General features: G+C 41.9%; 1 protein-coding gene across 1 annotated transcript in view; it reads left to right on the forward strand.

Annotated features, from left to right (window-relative positions):
• suox (sulfite oxidase) overlaps positions 1-16647 on the forward strand; it is a 36782-nt gene extending 20135 nt beyond the window's left edge. Inside the window, exons 3-4 of the mRNA XM_072567224.1 lie at positions 12665-12857; positions 13338-16647. Of these exons, the coding sequence (XP_072423325.1) occupies positions 12665-12857; positions 13338-14825 (1681 nt within the window). The 3' untranslated portion in view covers positions 14826-16647. The remainder of the gene's footprint in view (positions 1-12664; positions 12858-13337) is intronic.
• The last annotated feature ends 5302 nt before the right edge of the window (positions 16648-21949 follow it).

A 21949-nucleotide genomic window follows, 5' to 3' on the forward strand; every position in this document is an offset into this window, starting at 1 on the left:
AGGATGCTCAAGTGCTAGCAGGTCGACTCTGCATCGTCCTCTGCGAGGATCAACTGGAGAAAGGGAGGAAAGAGAGGAGGGGGGAGTGGCATTTTTGATAAGGGATAGCATTGCAGCTGTACTGAGGGAGGATATTCCCGCAAATACATCCAGGGAAGTTATTTGGGTGGAACTGAGAAATAAGAAAGGGATGATCACCTTATTGGGATTGTATTATAGACCCCCTAATAGTCAGAGGGAAATTGAGAAACAAACTTGTAAGGAGATCTCAGCTATCTGTAAGAATAATAGGGTAGTTATGGTAGGGGATTTTAACTTTCCAAACATCAACTGGGACTGCCATAGTGTTAAAGGTTTAGATGGAGAGGAGTTTCTTAAGTGTGTACAAGACAATTTTCTGATTCAGTATGTGGATGTACCTACTAGAGAAGGTGCAAAACTTGACCTCCTCTTGGGAAATAAGGCAGGGCAGGTGACTGAGGTGTCAGTGGGGGAGCACTTTGGGGCCAGCGACCATAATTCTATTCGTTTTAAAATCGCGATGGAAAAGGACAGACCAGTTCTAAATTGGAGAAAGGCCAGTTTTGATGGTATTAGGCAAGAACTTCCGAAAGCTGATTGGAGGCAGATGTTGGCAGGTAAAGGGACGGCTGGAAAATAGGAAGCCTTCAGAAATGAGATAACAAGGATCCAGAGAAAGTATATTCCTGTCAGGATGAAAGGGAAGGCTGGTAGGTATAGGGAATGCTGGATGACTAAAGAAATTGAGGGTTTGGTTAAGAAAAAGAAGGAAGCATATGTCAGGTATAGACAGGATAGATCGAGTGAATCCTTAGAAGAGTATAAAGAAAGTAGGAGTATACTTAAGAGGGAAATCAGGAGGGCAAAACAGGGACATGAGATAGCTTTCGCAAATAGAATTAAGGAGAATCCAAAGGGGTTTTACAAATATATTAAGGACAAAAAGGGTAACTAGGGAGAAAATAGGGCCCCTCAAAGAGCAGCAAGGCGGCCTTTGTGTGGAGCCGCAGAAAATGGGAAGATACTAAATGAATATTTTGCATCAGTATTTACTGTGGAAAAGGATATGGAAGATATAGACTGTAGGGAAATAGATGGTGACATTTTGCAAAATGTCCAGATTACAGAGGAGGAAGTGCTGGATGTCTTGAAACGGTTAAAAGTGGATAAATCCCCAGGACCTGATCAGGTGTACCTGAGACCTCTGTGGGAAGCTAGAGAAGTGATTGCTGGGCCTTTTGCTGAGATATTTGTATCATCTATAGTAACAAGTGAGGTGCCGGAAGACTGGAGGTTGGCAAACGTGGTGCCACTATTTAAGAATGGTGGTAAGGACAAGCCAGGGACTATAGACCGGTGAGTCTGATCTCGGTGGTGGGCATGTTGTTGGAGTGAATCCTGAGGGACAGGATGTACATGTATTTGGAAAGGCAAGGACTGATTCGGGATAGTCAACATGGCTTTGTGTGTGGGAAATCATGTCTCACAAGCTTGATTGAGTTTTTTGAGGAAGTAACAAAGAAGATTGAGGGCAGAGCAGTAGATGTGATCTATATGGACTTCAGTAAGGTGTTTGACAAGGTTCCCCATGGGAGACTGATTAACAAGATTAGATCTCATGGAATACAGGGAGAACTAGCCATTTGGATACAGAACTGGCTCAAAGGTAGAAGACAGAGGGTGGTGGTGGAGGGTTGTTTTTCAGACTGGAGGCCTGTGACCAGTGGAGTGCCACAAGGATCGGTGCTGGGTCCTCTACGTTTTACGTAAATGATTTGGATGCGCGCATAAGAGATACAGTTAGTAAGTTTGCAGATGATACCAAAATTGGAGGTGTAGTGGACAGCGAAGAGGGTTACCTCAGATTACAACAGGATCTTGATCAGATGGGCCAATGGGCAGAGAAGTGGCAGATGGAGTTTAATTCAGATAAATGCGAGGTGCTGCATTTTGGGAAAGCAAATCTTAGCAGGACTTATACACTTAATAGTAAGGTCGTGGGAAGTGTTGCTGAACAAAGAGACCTTGGAATGCAGGTTTATAGCTCTTTGAAAGTGGAGTCGCAGGTTGGTAGGATAGTGAAGAAGGCGTTTGGTATTTATTGGTCCTTTATTGGTCAGAGTATTGATTTACAGGAGTTGGGAGGTCATGTTGCCGCTGTACAAGACATTGGTTAGGCCACTGTTGGAATATTGCGTGCAGTTCTGGTCTCCTTCCTATTGGAAAGATGTTGTGAAACTTGAAAGGGTTCAGAAAAGATTTACAAGGATGTTGCCAGGGTTGGAGGGTCTGAGCTACAGGGAGAGGTTGAACAGGCTGGGACTGTTTTCCCTGGTGCGTCGGAGGCTGAGGGGTGACCTTATAGAGGTTTACAAAATTGAGGGGCATGGATAGGATAAATAGGTAAAGTCTTTTCCCTGGGATCGGGGAGTCCAGAACTAGAGGGCATAGGTTTAGGGTGAGAGGGGAAAGATATAAAAGGGACCTAAGGGACAACTTTTTCACAGAGGGTGGTGAGTGTATGGAATGAGCTGCCAGAGGGTGTGGTGGAGGCTCGTACAATTGCAACATTTAAGAGGCATTTGGATGGGTATATGAATAGGAAGGGTTTGGAGGGATATGAGCTGGGTGCTAGCAGGTGGGACTAGATTGGGTTGGGATATCTGGTAAGCATGGACGGGTTGGACCGAAGGGTCTGTTTCCATGCTGTACATCTCTATGACTCTGTGAAAGTGCAGTCGCAAGTGGACAGGGTGGTGAAGAAGATCAGAGCATTTGAGTATCGGAGTTGGGGTGCTATGTTGCGGCTATACAAGACATTGAGACATTCAATTCAGGTCACCCTTCTATAGGAACTTGTTAAACTTGAGAGAGTGCAAAAAAGATTTACAAGAATGTGACCAGGACTGGAGGGTTTGAGGCATAGGCTGGGGCTGTTTTCCCTGCAGCGTCACAAGCTGAGCGGTGATCTTACAGCAGTTTATATAATCATGAGGTGCATGGATAAGGTGAGTAGCCAAAGTCTTTTTCCTCTGATGGGGGGAGTCTAAAACCAGAGGACATAGGTTTAAGGTGAGAGGAGAAAGATTTAAAATGAACCTGAGGGGCCACATTTTCACACAGAGGCTGATGCATGTATGGAATGAATTGCCAGAGGAAGGATGGAGACTGGTATAATACAGCATTTTAAAAGGCAGCTGGATGGGTCTATGAATAGGAAGGTTTAGAGGGATATTGGCCAAATGCTGACTGATTGGACTTTGTCACATTGGGATGTCTGGTTGGTGTGACTGAGGTTGGACCGAAGGATCTATTTCTATGCTGTATGACAATGGTTTGGAACAGTTAAATTACTTAGCAACATCAAAATCTGAACCAGTCAAGATAAGCACATGGTTGAATGATCAACTGGCCTTAATGAAGGTCAATACTGGTGTGGCGATATCCAGTGATTGCAGAACCAGCTTTCAACAAAATTCAGTCCAGACTCCAATATTTAACTTTGTGCAAGATGTCAGCTAGGCTGAGCACCTATACTGGGGAACTTTTAACAGATTAAAGGTACAGCTTCAGTTCTGGTCTCTTATGAAAAGCACCTGTTCAGTTAGTAGTGATTTGTAGAAAAACATTTGGGCCCAAGCCTAATGGGGCGAGATTGGTTGTGAGAGGTCCACCTAGATTGGCTTAACATTTTTCAATCAGAAAACCTCTGTCTGAGTGAAATCTAGATTTTCTCCAAGAATATCTAGGGACTGACAGAAGAGTCAAGGCCACTTTGCATGGTGACCAGGAAGGAATTCCACGATTCTTCTGCAAGGCCTGCTCCGTGCCATTTGCCTTGTGGGCAAAAGTAGAGACAGAAATCAGGAGGCTGGAAAGCGAAGGAATGGGTAGCACCGGTTGTACCTTTTTATTTTCTTTTGTAGCCTGACTGGTCAGTTTGCCTTTGTGGGGATTTTAAACAAATGTTAAACTGCTTCTTGCAGCTGGATAAATATCCAATCCTTCAGATAAAGATTTATACATAAAGCTGCAAGGGGTCTGTCCTTTGCAAAGCTGGACTTGAGCTATTGTTACTTGCAATTGTGGCTAGATGAGGATTCCCAGAAGTATGCTACAAATAATACCCATAAGGATTTGTGTTGAAAAATGTGGTCCTGGAAAAACACAGCAGGCCAGGCAGCATCTGAGGAGCAGGAGAATCGACGTTTCGGGCATAAGCCCTTCTTCAGGAATCATAAAGATTTGTACCAATATACGCGACTGCTAGTTGGAGTCTCGTCCGTCTGTGCAACTTTTCAACAGATGATGGAGAACCTTTTGCAAGGTGTACCTCCGATTACTATTCATCTAGATTATGCCCTAATAACAGGGAAAACTAATAAGAAACACCTAGGACTACCTCCAAGTTCTCTAAGGCATTTTCCCAAGGCAGGTGTCAACCCAAGAAGTGAAAAAATGCCCTCCAAGTGAACTATTTGGGCTACAGAGTTGACAAGACTGAATTTACACCATTGGAAAATAAAGTGAGGGCGATCAAAGGTGCTCGGTCCCCATGTCTGTCAAGGAGCTTAGGTCATGTCTTGGACTGGTAAATTGATTATGGGAAGTTCATACATAACATGGCCTCCATCCTGGCGCCTTTTTGTATCAACTCCTTAAAAACAAGGGTCTGCTTTGGAAATGGTCACACTGACAAGCTCAAGCTTCCAGCTCTCATCCTGTAATGTGTTGGCCCACAATGATCCCAACTATTGACATATGATGCCTCCCCATACAGCATCAAGGTGGTACTAGCTCATAGGTGGCCTAGTGGAGAGGACTGCCTAATGACATATGCATCCAGGACTTTGGCTAATGCAAAGCATTAATATGCCCAGATAGAAGTAGAAGGATTGGCAGTTGTAGTTGGAGTGAGGAAGTTCCATCAGTACCTTCATGGATGAAAATTTGTGATAATAACGGCCCACACACCTCTACTTGGCTTGCTTAAAGAGGACCAGGCAGTGCCTCTCGTAGCTTTGGGCTGCGTTCAGCAGTGGGCTCTAATACTAAGTGTTTATAATCAGAATGCTATCTGGCAGGCCAAGTAGCAAACATGGATGCATTGATCTGCCTCCCATTAGCAGATACACCACCAGTGGAAGAGTCTGTAAGAATATTATATTTTCTGGACCCACTTCCAGTCACCGCTGCTAATATCAGATTTTGGATGCAGAAAGATCCTGTCATTTTGAAACTTAAACAACTGGTATTAATGGGGGAAACCAAAGGGCTGTCACAAGTAGAATTGAAATCTTTTTGGACCCAGAGAGACCAACTTACAGTAGAAGATGGCATATTGCTATAGGGAGCAAGGGTGATTGTCCTGAGCAAAGGTTGCTGTTAAATACTGGCTGAACTCCACTAGGGCCAACGAGGGAACTTCAAAATGGAGATGTATCTGGTGACCAGGAGTGTATGCAGGCAAAGCTGCATTAGTAGGGCAGTGCCCAGAGTGCCAACAAGCACAAAAATTACCACATATAGCTCCCCCACATCTTTGGGAAGGTCCGGGTAAACCTTGGACTCTGTTTGTACAGTGACCTAATGAAAGGACCTGCATAGTCGATGTTCTTAGCCATTGTAGATGCCCACTCAAAGTGGTTGAATGTGCATAGGGTCCACTCCAAACACTGGGATAACAAAAGGAAAACTGTGCACCTTTTGCAATATGCATACTCCCAGAAGTGGTGGTCACAGAAAATGGGCCATCATTTACCAGCAGGGAATTTGGGTATTTCCTAATGTTAAATGGGATTCAACATGTATGGATGGCTCCATACCACCCATCATCCAATGGCCTGGCATAAAGAGCTGTCCAAACTTGAAGGCTGGATTGAAGAAACCACCGACAGTTTCACTCGTTACCAAACTGTCCTGGTTCCTATTTGATTATAAGATCACCCCTCATGCGACTACAGGGATAGCATTGGCAGAATCACTAATGGGGAGAAGGCTCCGCACCAGGTTAGCTCTGATCTTCCCAGACCTGGGGATGGAGGATGAAAAAGCATCACAAACAATAATCCCAGAAACAAGACTCTGCCCAAGTGAAAGAGGCAGTTTGGTGTAAGAGGCATGGTCAAGATGAGGTCAGGTCCAGTGATGCATAAAATTTGGGTAGCAGCGATGGTCCTGAACAAGCATGTGAACCAGATGAAAGGTGCAAATTTGCAAATGGTGCGGGAGCAAGACATGCCCGGTTCCTCTGTCCATCAAGCGTTGTCGAGTCCTCTGAATCAGAGATGGACATGACTGATGTAGTCACCTCGACACCTTTTGGTGCTGGAAAAAAAGAGAAATTCTACCAAGGCGTGCCTGGCGCAAGAAGTGAGCTCCTGTGTGTTACATACCATCCATGTTAGATATCTGGTCGACGGAACCTGACCTGGTGCTAAAACGCCCCAGGAGGCTCTCCAAGCAAAAGGACCAGCGTATATCCTCAGACTGTAACGAGGTCAAGGTCAGCCACATGGATCTCGTAGAATGAGTTCCCTGATTGAACCAGATTAACAGTTCCAATCAGGGAATACTGTCTGACACACACTAAAAGCGAAGCCCGGGTGTCCCTGGAGAGGGAGCACACAATGGCCACCAACACCCCTGGAGTTGTTCAGGGAGAGGTGGGTGCCGCAGGGAGTGGAGTGCATTATTTCCCTCTCCAACTCTATATTTTGATTTAATCCCTGCCCTCCCCTTCACTGTTTGATCACACAGCATTGCCCTTTGATGTGAAGGGCACTGCTGGTCACAGGCCACTCGGGTGTTTCTTTTCTTCCTGGTGGTGGAAACTGAATACAGATTTGTGCACCTTGTGTGTTTCACCTGCACACACACAACATGGGTGCTGGGGAAAAAATAAGCACTGAAGAAAAAGGAAAAAAAGGAACAGGAGTGTCTGACATCCGTTCACTCTGAGAGCTGGCTCTGTGGGACTCTCCACGGGTATATAAAGGGTGACTTAGTGATGGGACACCAGCTCCTGTGGAGCCATTTCAATTCCCTTTCCACTTTTAATGGCAATTTGTGCCGAGGAAGCATCCCGCTGCTATTTTCCCTAACTTCTGTCATACGTCTCTCCTCACACAGGCCATCTGACTCCGAAGAATGCAGTATTGAAGTTCGGGATTGTTAATGTGTAAATTAATGGGGGCCTTAGTGATGCACACTGGCCTCCTGGAGTTATTTCACTATCTAGAACTGTGTAACAGAATAAAGCTAATGAGGACATAGATAGGATCTCAGCATTAGAGGGAGTTGGTGGGTGAAATTGTAGAATGCAAGGAGGGAGTCTTAGTGATGTGATGAACTGACCAGGAGCAGTGGCTTCAGCCTTCCCATATTTAACTGGAAGAAATTTCTGCTCATGTATATCTGACGGCAGTCTGATAACTTTATAGCAATAGCAGAGGAGCAAAGTGAGGTGGATATATATCTGCCTTTGCCTTTACCTTTTACCTTTGGATGATGTCACCAAGTAGCAGCACATTGAGAAATAAGATAGGAACAAGGATACACTCTTGGGGGTCACCAGAGGCCATGGTGTGGATGTAGGATCAAGAACTGAAGCCATTGCACATTATTCTTTGATTGTAAAAAAGGGAGATGATAGTGGAACTGGGTGACAGCCATCCCACTTAGCTGAATGGCAGTGGAGATGCTTTGAAGAAGGATAGTATGGTCAGCCACATCAAAGGCTGCAGATAGTTCAGGAAGGACAAGGAGGAACAGTTTTGTTATAGTGACAAAGATATAATTTGTGACTTTGAGCTGTTTTGGTGCTGTCGCAGGGATGGGAAGAAAAGAATTAATTTTAGAGGTGACAACATGACCAAGGACTTTGTAGAGGAAAAGGTAATCTGAGATGGGATGATAATTTGCAAAACTATGGAATCAAGGTTGATGTTCCTTTTGAGGAAAGGTGTGGTAATGGCAGATTTAGAGGAGCAAAGGACTGCAACAGAAGAGAATTGTTCGAAATATTGATTGACATGACGACCAGGAGAGAAAGTTGGGTGACCCGTTTACTTGGAATAAGATTGAGAGAACAGAAGATGAGTGTTGATAAGACTAGCTCCAAGAGGACATACAGGGAGATAGAAGAGAAACCAGGATATAGAAGTGCAGAGATGAGAAACAACGAAGGTAAGAGATGACTTGAGAGTGGTGAACAGAATCGAGCATCCACATGGTAACACAGGGTATAAAGGAAGAAATAATGGGAGTTTGTCAGAAAAGTATCGTGATAATTATGGGTACTTTTAATCTGCACAGACTGGAAAACTGCAATGGGCAAAAATATCCTGGATGAGGCCATGGAAGGTTTTCAAGATAGCACTATTTGAGAAGAGTGGGTCCTTGACTAGTATTTTAACGTTTAAACAAGGGCAATTATGAAGGCATGAAGGCATGAAAGCAGAGCTGGCTGAAGTGACCTGGCAAATTATGTTTAAGGATCAGTCAATAGAGATGCAATGGTCGATTATTTATGGGGATGTTTCAGAAGACACAAAGTAGAAACCTTCCAATAAGAGAAAATCCAAGCAGATGGCGACCACTGGTCACTAACTAAAAAGGTTAGAGATAGCAATAAACTTAAGGGAAAAAGCATATAATTCAATAAAATATGGAAAATAAATCTTGTCTAAGGGTGACATGTAACCATTGCCTTTTGTTATAAAAACCCATCTGGTTCATGAACATTCTTTTTTAGGGAAGGAGATCTGCCATCCTTACCCAGTCTGGCCTACATATGGCTCTAGACACATAGTAATGTGATTGACTGCCTTCTGGGTGATTAGAGATGGGCAAAACGTGCTGGCCTGGCCAGAGATGCCCAAATCCAGCAAATGAATTTTTTAAAAAAAATGCAAGGATAGGTGGCAGGAGAGATGGAACGGACCAAACCAAACCCCCAAATGTATCCAGGAGATAGCTTAGACCCTAATTTTTATCATCTTTAAAGGCAAGTGTAAGGCGCTGTGTTCCTGATATGATTTAATTGGTTAGCTTTAAGCAAAACACAGTTTATTCTTACCCTACAGTTAAAATACAAACAAAAGAAAGAAGAATTGGTATAACTTTTAACTCTGCTGGGAAACTTAACAGGATAACCGATTAACTACTGAACAGCAATGTTCCAACACCCCCTTGGTAAAGGCAAATTTGGTAAAATAGATTGTCTCAAAAGTGGTTCTGGCAGCAGAGAGAATTTCAGGTTCTTGCTGTGTCTGAGAAAAATGTAAAGATTCCACTGCCAACCTCAAACCCCAACAGCTGCTGAAAACTAAACGAAAACCCTGGTTCTGTGGACGCCTTGCTGTACCCATTCATGTTGCATCTATTGTTCCAACTTAACAAAAAAAAACCTCTTGCCCTCACAAACTGTTCACTTTATTGGCTTCAAATTGTTCGCTACCTCTGTCTTAAGACATCCCTTCAAAAAGACAAACTGCACCTCTTAAAGCCATAGTATCGACAGATGTTTGGACAGAATATAAACAAATATCAAAGAATTACTTTAATTTTGTCCTCCTTTATTAATTTAAGAAAAAAGCTAACTAGAAATGTAAAAGTAGTAAGTTTGTCTAGAGATTTAAAAAAGAAAAGAACTAAGTGAGCATTAATCTTGTAGAAATTGAGTGTGGGGAATTAATAATGGAAAGTAAGGAGATGGCTGATGAATTTTGCATTGGTCATCACTATAGAAAATACAAGTAACATCCCAGGAATAGCTGTAATTCAGGAAATGGAAAGGAGGTAGGAACTTAAGAAAATTTACAATCACCAGGGAAGTGGTACTGAGCAAATTGATGGAGTTGTGGGCTGACGAGTCCTCGGTCCTGATTGATGTCTTTCATTTGAAAGAAGTGGCTAGTAAAATAGTTGATTTGTGTTGGTTTTAATTTTCCAGACTCCCTTGATTTAAGGAAGATTCCAAATCTAATGATTAGCTCATGAATTCAACTCATTAGGAATATAAAAGCAGTACGCTACAGACCAGTTAGCTTAACATCTGTCGTAAGCGTCAGCATATCAGATAGTGTGGTGGCTCAGTGGTTAGCACTGCTCACAGCGTCAGGGACCTAGGTTCGATTCCACCCTCTGGTGTGGAGTTTGTACTTTCTCCCTGTGTCTCCATGGGTTTCAAAAGGTGCGAAGGTTAGGTGGATTGGCCATGTGAAATAGCTCGTAATGGCCAGGGATGTGTAGTTTTGGTGGATTAGCTGTGGGGGGAAAATGCAGGTTTACAAGGATAGGGTAGGGGATTGGAATGTTCTTCAGAGAGTCTGTGTGGACTCAATGGGTCAAATGGCCTGCTCCCACACTGTAGGAATTCTATGATTTTTCCCTATTTATAGAGACATTATAGAGGGGCATTTTTTAAAAAAAATCAAGATAATCAGACAGAACATGACTTTTTGAAACTGCAACCATGATTAACCAATTTACTGGAGTTCTTTTGAGGAAGTAGCCTGCTTTGGATAAAGGGGAACCAGAAGATGTCCGTAAGTTTTCAGAAGGCATTTGGTAAGGCGCCACATCAAATTATTGATGTGGGAAGTAAAAGCTCATGGTGTTGGGGAGAACTTATTGTTTTGGATAGTCTATTGCCTGGCTGACAGAAACAGAAGGCATAAATGGGCCACTTTCTGGTTTGTCTGGTGTGCCACTGGATCAGTGCTGGGCCTCAACATTTAACAATTTATATAAATGACTTGGGTGAAGAGATTTAAGGGTACAGTCACTAAATTCGCTAGTGACACAAAGACAGGCAAGAAAATAAATTGTGATGACACATTGCTACGAAGGAAGTGGGCAGAGATGTGACAAATGGAGTATAATGTAGAAAAATGTAAAATAGCCCATTTTGACAAGAAGAATTAAAAAAACATTATCTAAATGGTGTGAGATTGCAGGGCTCTGTCGTGCAGAGGAATCTGAATGTCCTAATACATTAATCACAGAAGGATTGGACGTAGTATGAGGAAAGCTTATACAATGTTGTCACTTATTGTGAGGGGAATTGAATACAAAAGTTGCAAGACCATGCTTCAGTTATACAGGGTGAGACCCCATCTATAATAGTGTACAGTATTGGACCACTTTATTTAAGGAAGGATGGTGGATGTGCATTGGAAGCAGTTTGAAAAATATTTATGACAAGTGCCTGGAATAGGTGGGTTGTCTTGTAAGGAATGTAGGGATAAGCTAGGTCTGTATCTGTTCAGTAGACTAAGGAGCAACTTGAGTGAAATACGTAAGATCCTGAGGGGTCTTGACAGGGTGGATGTGAAAAGGATGTTTCCTTTGTGGGCAATTCTAGAACTAGAGATCGTTGTTCCAAAATAAGGGATTGCCATTTTAGGCATGAGAATTTTTTTCACTGATCAAGTCTTTGGAACTGTTTGCTTTCACTGTCTTTTGAAGAAGAATCTGAATATTTTTAAAGGCAGGATGGATAGATTTTTGCTCAGCAAGAAGGTGAAAAGTTGTCAGAGGTAGGTGGGAATGTGAAGTGATCAGATCAGTCATTATCTTCTTCCACGGTGAGCAGGCTTGAGGGGCCCCTTGGTGTACCCATCTCCAAATCTGTATGTATGTAACTAGAGTAAGATACAAGTTCAAATTGAGGGGACTCTTTTGAGGAAGTTTAACCAGGTGGGCTAGTTGAAGGGAGTGATGTGGCAGAGGCTCAATCTTAGTGACAAGGGAGCGCATGAGCTTCCTGCATTTGCTGGAGTTGTGGGTGAAGGCTACAAGGAAGAGGGAATTAAGAAAACTACTTACCATGAAGGAAAGTGTCATCTTTGCCTGGAATGCAGTGAGCAATTTCCACAGATGAGAGCAGGACCTGACCATGTTTTTAAGTGGTCCGTTCAAATCTGGCTGTGGATGGCTAAGCCTACGTGTTCTTTATAAGTCATCATCCTTGGAATTAAGGGAATGCGGATGAGGGCCGTATCAGGGTAATGACCAGGGCAAGAGAAAGTAATTGTTAACTCTTCCTTTGACGTTCAAGTTAAGAATGCATTTGCATAAATTGTGGCTGCAGTAACGTGGTGAATAGAGGGCTAAATGCAAGATGGTTTAGAGTTGGTGAGTAAATTTGGGGGATAACATTTTCCCAGGGACACAGGGAGGCAGGGTTGAGATGTGATTGGGGATGTGGGTATTAAATGATAAAAGAAAGTAATCAGAGTAATTGGACTAATCTCTAATTGATAAACTGTCTTTGGACCATTAAGTTCAGTCCTCGGGATTATTTGTGCAGTAACATTAATCCCCATGCTACCATGTCCAATATGATCCCCCATTTTTTTTCACTCTACATTCAAGAAATTATTGATCCTGATGTGAGAACTGAACTCAGCTGAACGTTGTCATTGCACTCATTGTTCTAGATCTGGACACCTTGGCTTTGTCACTCAGTAATGCTTACCATTCAGCAAGTTAAATAGTGTGGAGACATGAGCCTGCAATTTGGTTAAATAAGTCCTAAATACTGGCTCCTGCAGGATGGTAGGAACATATTGCAATTTGAAATTGAATGTATCAAGCTGTGCACTTTCTTTTTTTCCATTCCTGCTTCCTTTTTCAGAGTACGGATAGAGACCTCTGCACGACTTCTGCAGGCCTGTTCAGGATGCGGCTTTGTACGATGGAAGAATACAGCTGCCAACGGTGGCAGAAGTATGGACTACCAATTTTCTAACACAGGATGGAGACAGTTGGTTGTAGGGGTCCTGGCGGGTACAGGTGCTGTCCTAGTTTATGGCTTGCATAGACAGCAGGTATGAGGGAATACCTATTGCATCTTTATTAACAGCTTTATAATTGCTTTGCTCAAGTACATGTAATAATTTTTGTTTTTAAATTATATATCTTATTCCTTAAAGACCATCTCTTGACAGATCTTTGCTGATGCTAACTCTCACTTCAACACTTCATTTTCTCCTGAGGATTCGGGCACGTGCAGTGCATTCCAATGAGCATGGCAATCATAGTACTTTGCCTAAGTGGCTAATACTTGAGTAAAGATCTTGAACATGAGTGTCAGTGGTGATGGTAACTGAGGATAATGCTGTACTTGCCCAACTTACACTTCAGCATCTGGACTACAGCCAGGAATGGGAACTTCAGCTGATTCATTCTGCCCAAATCCATCAGTTGCAGAGCTGCCTCTGAGCTTCAACTGATGAGCGGAAGTCTGAGTTTGAGGATTTTCTATTCCCATGAGCTATAGTCTTATAGTCTTTTATTTTGTCTTCTAGGTGCAGCAAGCAGAGCCTAAAAATACCACAGAATTGACCAGCCAAACTGTGTCAGCATTGGGCAATGAGGTGAAACCAACTAACTCGATCTATACCAGGCAGGATGTTGCCAAACATAAAACTCTTGCAGATGGGGTATGGGTCACCTATAAAACTAGTGTGTATGATATTACAAAGTTTGTGGACCTACACCCTGGGGGAGATAAGATCATGCTTGCTGCTGGTGGTGCCATTGAACCATTCTGGGCAATGTATGCAGTCCACAATCAAGAACATGTTTACTCCATACTTGAAGAGTACAGAATTGGAGAGCTGAGCCCAGAAGATCAGAAGCAGGCAACCATGGATGTGGATGATCCTTATGGAAACGAACCCCTGAGACACCCTGTTTTGAAAGTGAATAGCTTAAAGCCATTTAATGCAGAACCACCAGTAGAACTCCTGTCTGAAAATTACATTACCCCAAATGAAATTTTCTTCAAACGAAATCATTTGCCTGTACCAGAAGTTGATCCAAAAACGTACCGTTTGCAGGTTATGGGAGAGGGGCTGAAGTCCATCCAACTAACCCTTGATGATCTCAAGACCAAGTTTCCAAAGCACACAATAACTGCTACATTGCAATGTGCAGGGAATCGGCGCTCTGAAATGAATGCTGTGCGTCAGGTAAAGGGACTGAATTGGGGGATGGCAGCTATTGGTAATGCTACCTGGAGAGGGGTCAAGCTTTCTGATGTCCTTAAGTATGCAGGGCTCCCAGAGAACACACATGCCAAGCATGTCCAATTTGAGGGACTTGATAAAGACCTGACTGGGATCCCCTATGGGGCCTCTATTTCCATTCGCAAGGCATTGGCTAAAGATGGTGATGTGCTACTTGCATATGAAATGAATGGTGAAGATCTATCCAGGGATCACGGCTTTCCCCTGCGTGTCATTGTGCCTGGAGTGGTTGGAGCACGCAATGTGAAGTGGTTGAGCAAGATCATTGTAAGTAAAGAAGAAAGCCAGAGCCATTGGCAGGTGAATGACTATAAAGGGTTTTCTCCCTCTGTAGATTGGGATACTGTTGACTTCAGTACTGCGCCAGCAATCCAAGAACTCCCCATCCAGTCTGCCATAACGACACCTTGCAATAATGATTATATCTCTGCAGACAATGAAGAGATCACGGTGAAAGGTTATGCATGGAGTGGAGGTGGCCAAGAAGTGATTCGAGTCGATGTCTCATTAGATGGTGGGAAGACTTGGAAAGTAGCTGACCTTACTGGGGAGAAGCAGGATGCCGGTCAGGCATGGGCATGGAAACTGTGGCAGCTCACTATGCCTCTGCCAAAGGGCCAGAAGAACTTGGAGATAATTTGCAAAGCTGTGGACAACAACTACAACGTGCAACCTGATACAGTTGCACCCATCTGGAATTTACGTGGTGTTCTGAATAATTCCTGGAGTCGGGTGAAAATTACAATCAAACCTAATAGTGGTTAGAATCTGGATCTGAATATCTCTGATTTACAGAAGAATGTTTGGCTATATACAGTTGCCTTGTGGGGTAGCTCTTGATGTCATCGCATTAACTAGATATACAGTCAAGTTCTCTTTAGCCACTCTATTTGAAATACTGAGCTCAGTATTTCTCTATTCAAAATTCTTAGTGAATGACTTCATTACTGATTGCATTCATTTGATTAATTTGAATTTTCTTTTTTCAAAAGATCAAAACCTCGGAATGACTAGTCTAGAGCAGATTAATGTTCAGAGATGCATCTAGAGATTTTATAGAAACAAAAACAGAAATTGCTGGGTTCAGGTCACATTAGCTCTGCATGAATACTGCCAGACCTACTGTGCTTTCCTAACAGTTTCTGTTTGTTTGTTTGTGATTGCTAGCCTTTGCCGTTCTCTCTTTTTTCCTGTTGTTTAGGCATTTCCAGACATGGCTTAAAAAAATAACACCAATGTAATGGCTTCTATTTTGTATTTGAATCAATTTTCTCATTTTTGTTTGGGCATGACATAATACACTGTCATAAAGTGACCATGACTTGTTGTTGGAGAACAAAATTTCAGAATATTTAGCTGTAGAATTTTAAGACCTGCAAGAAGTTTAAAAACATAAGTGATTTCACTTCAAATGGGATTCATTGGCAATAAAGTGCTTTTGAATGCCAAAGGTCGTGTGTGGCGCTAAACGTGTGTGGCGCTAAACGTGTGTGGCGCTAAACAAGTATAACTCCGAATTGCTTTTCTTAAGCTAATTTTTCCATTTTGTGATCTTTATTGCTGTGTAGTCCCTTTTTTTAAGCAGCTCATTTAGAGTCCTAGAGGTGTACAGCAGGGAAACCGATCCTTCGGTCCAACCCATCCATGCCAACCAAGTATCCTAACCTAATCTAGTCCCATTTGCCAGCACTTGGTCTATATCCCTCTAAACCCTTCCTATTCATATACCCATCCAGATGCCTTTTAAACGCTGTAATTGTACCAACCTCCATCACTTCCTCTGGCAGTTCATTCCATACACTTGCCATCCTCTGTGTGAAAAAAGTTGCCCCTTCGATCCCTTTTATATCTTTCCCCTGTCATTCAGGACTCCCCTACCTCAGGGAAAAGACCGTGTCTATTTATCCTATCCATGTCTGTCTTGATTTTATAAACCTCTATGAGGTCACCCCTCAGCCTCCGTTCCAGGGAAAACAGCCCTGGCCTATTCAGCCGCTCCCTATAGATCAAATCCTCCAGCCCTGGCAACATTTAAAAGAAGAATGATTGAGACTAAAGCAGCTATCTTTTGGATGCGATGCTAGACTGAATCCCTGACTTGCCTCTCTCAAGTGAATATAAAAGATCCACTGGCACTACCAAAAAAGAGCTGAGACGTCCTAGCTTGTGTTTATTCCTCAACCAACATTTTACTGTCACCCCCCACCCCCCCCCCTCCCCGCCTTGCAAATTTTCCATTTTTCAAGTATGTACACAATTCCCTTTGGAAAGTTACCATTGAATGTCCTTCTATACTCTTGGAGGCAGTGCGTTCCAGATTATAATTTGTCATGTTTAAATAAAAAATTATTATCCTCCCATATCTTTTATTTTGCACTATTATCTTTAAATCTGTATCCTTTGGTGACTGACCATTCAGTTGTGCAATTGGGATGCAAGTTCTGTTTGTTTTCAGATCACACTAGTCAATCCAAGTGGGATATGTATAGACACCTCTGTGACTGCTCAAAGCCACTGTCATGCTAAAGAGTTAATGAATTGATAGCTTGTTTGTCAAAATAAAATAAAATTGTTATTTTTCTCTTTGTATTGCTGTGCAGCTTCTGATTATGAAAAGAATGTGGTGCGCAATAAAAATCTAGCTCCGTTTAAGAGGCACAGTGAATTTTTTAAAAACACTGTAATTATAGAATCCTTACAGTGTGGGTGTAGGCCATTTGGCCCATTGAGTCCATACCAACTCTCTGAACAGTGTTCTAACCCCCTACCCTATCCCTGCATTTCCCACGGCAATTTCGATCTTTGGACTGTGAGAGGAAACCCCACAGACACTGAGAATGTGCAAACTCCACACAGTCGCCCAAGACTGGAAACAAACCCAGGTCCCTGGCAATGTGAAGCAGTAATGTTAACCACTGAGCCACTGTACTGTCCCTGTAATGACTTGCACCAAAGTTCCATTTTAGTATAGGACTGAGTTTGAAACCTGAACCGATTTTGGTGCCTGATTTCGGTTTTGAGTAAGTCTCCATCTAGAATCTTCTTTTTCCTTCCTTGGCTTATTGCCTCTGCTTTCCCTCAAGCTTTGTGTTTATTAAACATCAGTGGTTGGGTAAGATTTCCAGGCTACTTTAAAACCAGCCAGTAAAAGCTGCACAGTGTACTGAGGCTGATGTTGTTCATTCACTTCCACTTGGTGATTTTCCCATGGTGGATGACTGATATCAGCAATGTTATGGCTGACGCAGCTGTAAGCAGCAAAGATAATTTTGTTCTCAGATCATTTAAGCCTGGGAAATTTGAATCGGTGTTCCATGGTCAATTCCAGGTGACTACAACTACACATTGACAAGTTTGTAACTTTCTGTTTGTGTATCAGTTATCCTAATCTGCCATGTTTTGTGCAAATATGGTTTAGGTTTTCACATGAATTGGATCTTTCACAAGATGCTTCTTTCTTTCTGATAGTTCAATCTGACTGTGTAAACTTTTCATTACTGAAGTTACACTGCTGGAAAAATTAAGCATGTGGGTCCAAAGGAACTTGTGCAATTTTAATGGATATTATTGGTGTGTTGGTGGACAGATGTTCATTTTACTCTATTTGGACTTTCTAGCATTGCAACTAATGAATGGAGAGATGTACAACTACAAAGGGACTTCTGTGTCAACCTGAGGGTTTCAGTCTTGCATTGCATTATTCAGTTGGATATGTGTGGCAACTTCTGGTCTGTACTGATCCATAGTACTTGAAAGCCATCTGTGATGTCCAGTGCAATCCTGCTGATTGCTCTTCAGCTTGTGCTTGCCATGTTCAAAAACAGGTTCATCCTTGTCTTTGTATTAGTGGCTACCTTCTTTAGGCGTATGGTCCAACTTCACTCCATAATATGTAAGTGCAAGATCATGTTGCACAATATTGGCAAAGAAGATCAATTTTTGGGGTGTGCTTAGTGTTCCTGTTGTTGTGATGAAATCCAGTAACTGGTTTTGTCCAGATTTGATTTGAGATTCCAATTCTGGGAATATTGTTCCATTGGAATTTAAATTCCATCCAAGGTGGATTTGATGTCCATGAAGGCTGTTTGCAAGGCAAGATCATCTGCATATGCAAGTTGCACAACTTCATTGGTAGCATGTTAGTGGTCTAAATCTTGAAGAACATCAGTACAAGTAGTGAGCCTTGTTGAGGAACTGTGAAGTTGACTTTGTCACGCAAGTGATCACTTAGCTATCTATTTCTTATTTTCCCAAGCACACATTGTTTTTTCCGGCAGGGAATGACCTTTGATTTTCAGCATCAGTCCTTTAGACCAAGGACTGATCTACAAAGGCTGTGCCAGTCTTTGGCTTTCTTCTGGAATTGAGTCTCTGTGTACTGCAATGGCAAAATCTTGCCACAACAGCTGCACTTTGGCTGGAATTTATTTGTTCTTTTGAGCTTCATTCACTTGATGACTGATTCTCCAGATGATGATGCATTCAAAAATTTAGTATGTCCTGTGCATCAGTAATATTGACGTCAAGCTTCCTGGGTCATAGATCAGTTTTCCCAATGACCATTGTCTCTTGCTATACTTTTGGGATGCTTCTTGTTAGGACACTGGGTAAACCCTTCTGCTAATTTAAACCAAACAGACAAGAAAGCTCATCTCACCTTATATTCTATTAAAGTGTGAGTGACCGAGAACTACCCAAATTTAATTACTAATTAAAGAAAAAAATAACAATTTTATTCTTTACCTCCAAAAGAGAACACTAAACAACACCTATTTACGATTCTAAGCCTCCTCTCTCTGAAAGATTTGTTATCTACCTCCCACTCTATAACAATATACTGATCCAATAAAGTCCCCATTAAATTTATCGAAAATCAGTTTTCAAAACCAGACCACGGTTGTCGTCTTCGGGTGTCGAACTTTCTCTGTTTGTACATCTCCTGGGTCATCGTTGGTCTTATGCTGCACAGATATTCCATATGAAAAAGGTACATTTTTAGAGAGGGTTTGTGGGCAGTCTGTTGATGGCAGAAGGTGCTTTTTCTCTGGCTAACTGTACAAAATGCCTGCTTTTTATACCCCAAAACATCAGCTCATCTCATTAGTTTGATGTTGTCAAAACAGTAAAATTCAAATTCGATTGGGTTTTAGTATCTTGGAGCATAATTTAAACTGGTTAAATTCAAACTGCTGTGAAAACAACTCTGTACCGTTACAGTGCTCTAAGTTACAGCCCAAATGTTACATCTTCAAAGTGTCCAGTATGCTCTGTGACATCACAGGTGTTTGCCAGCTTTCACACTCCCATAAAGGAACAGTACATGCCTTCAACTTCACAACAATTTCTCAATGACCATTGTCTCTTGCTGTACTTTTGGGATGCTTCTAGATTTGACCTATTAATGTAAAGTTTTTTTGCCAGTCAGTCATTTGGAGTGGAAGATGGCAGCCTTCGCGTGGCCCCCTCTATTAAGTGAGAAATCACAACTGATGTCATTGTCCTGGCAACTGAACATTGATTTAACAATCTTGCCATCTTGAGAGAAGCAACCATAGTAGTCTGCTTGAGGGCCAAGCAAACTGCCAGAAGTTTTGGGACAAGGGCTCACCAACACCTGGGAAAGTCCCTCAATTCTGTGATTTTTTTTTTTGAGATACTTGCATGTTCAAAGACACAGTTCCATTACTATCATACTCAAATAGCCAGCATGCTAACCATTACTGTTCCTGTGGGTGCTGCCTCATGAATAACTACTGCCACCCAAAATGTGGCTTGGGAATGTGGAATGTGTGAAGAAAGCATAGTGAATTTTGTTATATTTTCCTTCACCACAGTTGAAGAAGCTACTTATAGAGATATAGAAATAGACCTCTTGGTCCAACTCGTACAGGCTGACCAGATATCCTAATCTAATTTAGTCCCATTTGTCAGCAGTTGGTCTATATTCTTCTAAACCAGGTCACCCACCAGCCTCCGATGCTCCAGGGAAAACAGCCCCAGCCTATTTAGCCTCTCCCTATAGTTCAAACCCTGCCAACAGCCTTAAATCTTTTCTGAACCCTTTCAAGTTTCACAACATCCTTCCAATAGGAAGGAGACCAGAATTGCACGCAATATTCCAAAAGTGGCCTAACCAATGTCCTGTACAGCCGCAGTATGACCTCTCAACCCTAGACCAGTGCGATTCAGCTGGAAGAGCTAAAGATTGCTATTTCCAAAAGTGTCCTAGATTTGACATGGCCAAAGCCAGTGTTTTGAAGTGCATTTATTCAAACTTAATATTATCTCTGACTTTAATAGCCACCCATGGGGCTATGAAATAAGTAATGACAAAGATAGAGAACTCTGGACTGAATGTTTACAACACAAAATGAGGGAGGAACTTATCAAATTGCTCACTAGTAACAGAACTATCGCTCAGACCTTGCTGTTGTTCGCAAAGATTAAGGTGAGAATGTGTTTTGTGTATCCACAAAATATTCCCCATCAGCCAGCATAGGCTTATCACTCAAATTGCCATTGAAGTCCCTGTGATTCAACCAATGAATTGCACAGTGAAACTTGGCCCAAGCTGCTTGCAACTGCTCTATGGCAGCCATTGAAAATGCAGTGATCTGAATTCCTGTATCCCCAGAATATTATCACTGGTTGGTGGTTCTCTTTATCACTATTGCCAGGAAGAATACCCCAACCAGAAAAAGAAGAATAAAAACCAAAAACCAAACAATTCTTTGTTTTATGCTTGTGGGGTTTGGTAATGTTTGAAATGTCTACCAAACTCCTCAGCTGAAGCTGTTTTAGTGACTGGAATGTTAAAATTATGGATTAGTCAGTAAAAATTCTGTTTTTCCAAATTTGTACAAAATCATCAGTTCCATGATGAGAAGATTAATCTAACTTCCTGGTCCAATGCTGTAAACGTGACCTAGTTTTTGTGATGCCTAGTTCGTAATTACTGGGAAAAATCACAGTTGAACAACTTCCAGTAAAGTACGTAACAAATCTGTAGTATTTCTTGTATGGATGCCTACAGATTAATAAATGCAAGAACTGTACTATGTATAAAGAGACTGAACTTTTTGATAGTCCAATTCTTAATTGTAAAAGATATTAAAAATAAGGTTGAAAAGAAGTCAAGTTTGCAATGGTTTTAAACAGTCTGAATAATTTTTGAATATTAACTTTGATGCAATCCGGAGATCACTGTTGAAGGATGTAGAACTGTTTTTATCTCTTTGACCATGGGTCTTACAAATTTGAAATATTGATATAAATGCAGTAATATTTAAAGTTCTAAGCAACCAACTTGCTTCCCAAGCGTGTCTGTTGTACAGACTGAGTTCCACGTGTACATTTACAGTTTCAACCAGTGTGCTAAAAGGCACACATCCTGAGCTATTCATTGTTTGAGCTCTGTGTTTGGAGGAAAAGAAGGACTTTGATTTTCTTTTAATACTCTTGTACATTATGTTTTGTAAAGTTTATATTCTGTCTTGGTTCTGATTTTATTAAATTTATTTATTAATTACATTAATTTAGAGTTTGCAATTTGCATGCTTTCAGTTTGAGGATCCGTACACTGACAAGTTGGTCATCTGTCCTGGGAGTTGTGCTTCCAAGGAAACCATTTCTGGTATGGGGAAAGGCTTTAAGGGTAAACACAATATGTGTGATGGAATGCTCTGCACCTGTCTGGATAAGTGTGGTCCTAACAAACTTCAAGAAGCTCAACACTATCTAAGTCAAAGCAACCCACTTGATCGACATCCCATCTGTCACCTTAAATATTCACTGTCTATTACCAGTACTAAGCGACCGTGTGTATTGTATATGAGATACTAAACCTCTTCCACAGCACCTTCCAAGCCCATGACTTCTGCCACTTAGAA

This window comes from Chiloscyllium punctatum, chromosome X (genome assembly GCF_047496795.1).
Source record: "Chiloscyllium punctatum isolate Juve2018m chromosome X, sChiPun1.3, whole genome shotgun sequence".
In the NCBI taxonomy this organism is placed as follows: domain Eukaryota; kingdom Metazoa; phylum Chordata; class Chondrichthyes; order Orectolobiformes; family Hemiscylliidae; genus Chiloscyllium; species Chiloscyllium punctatum.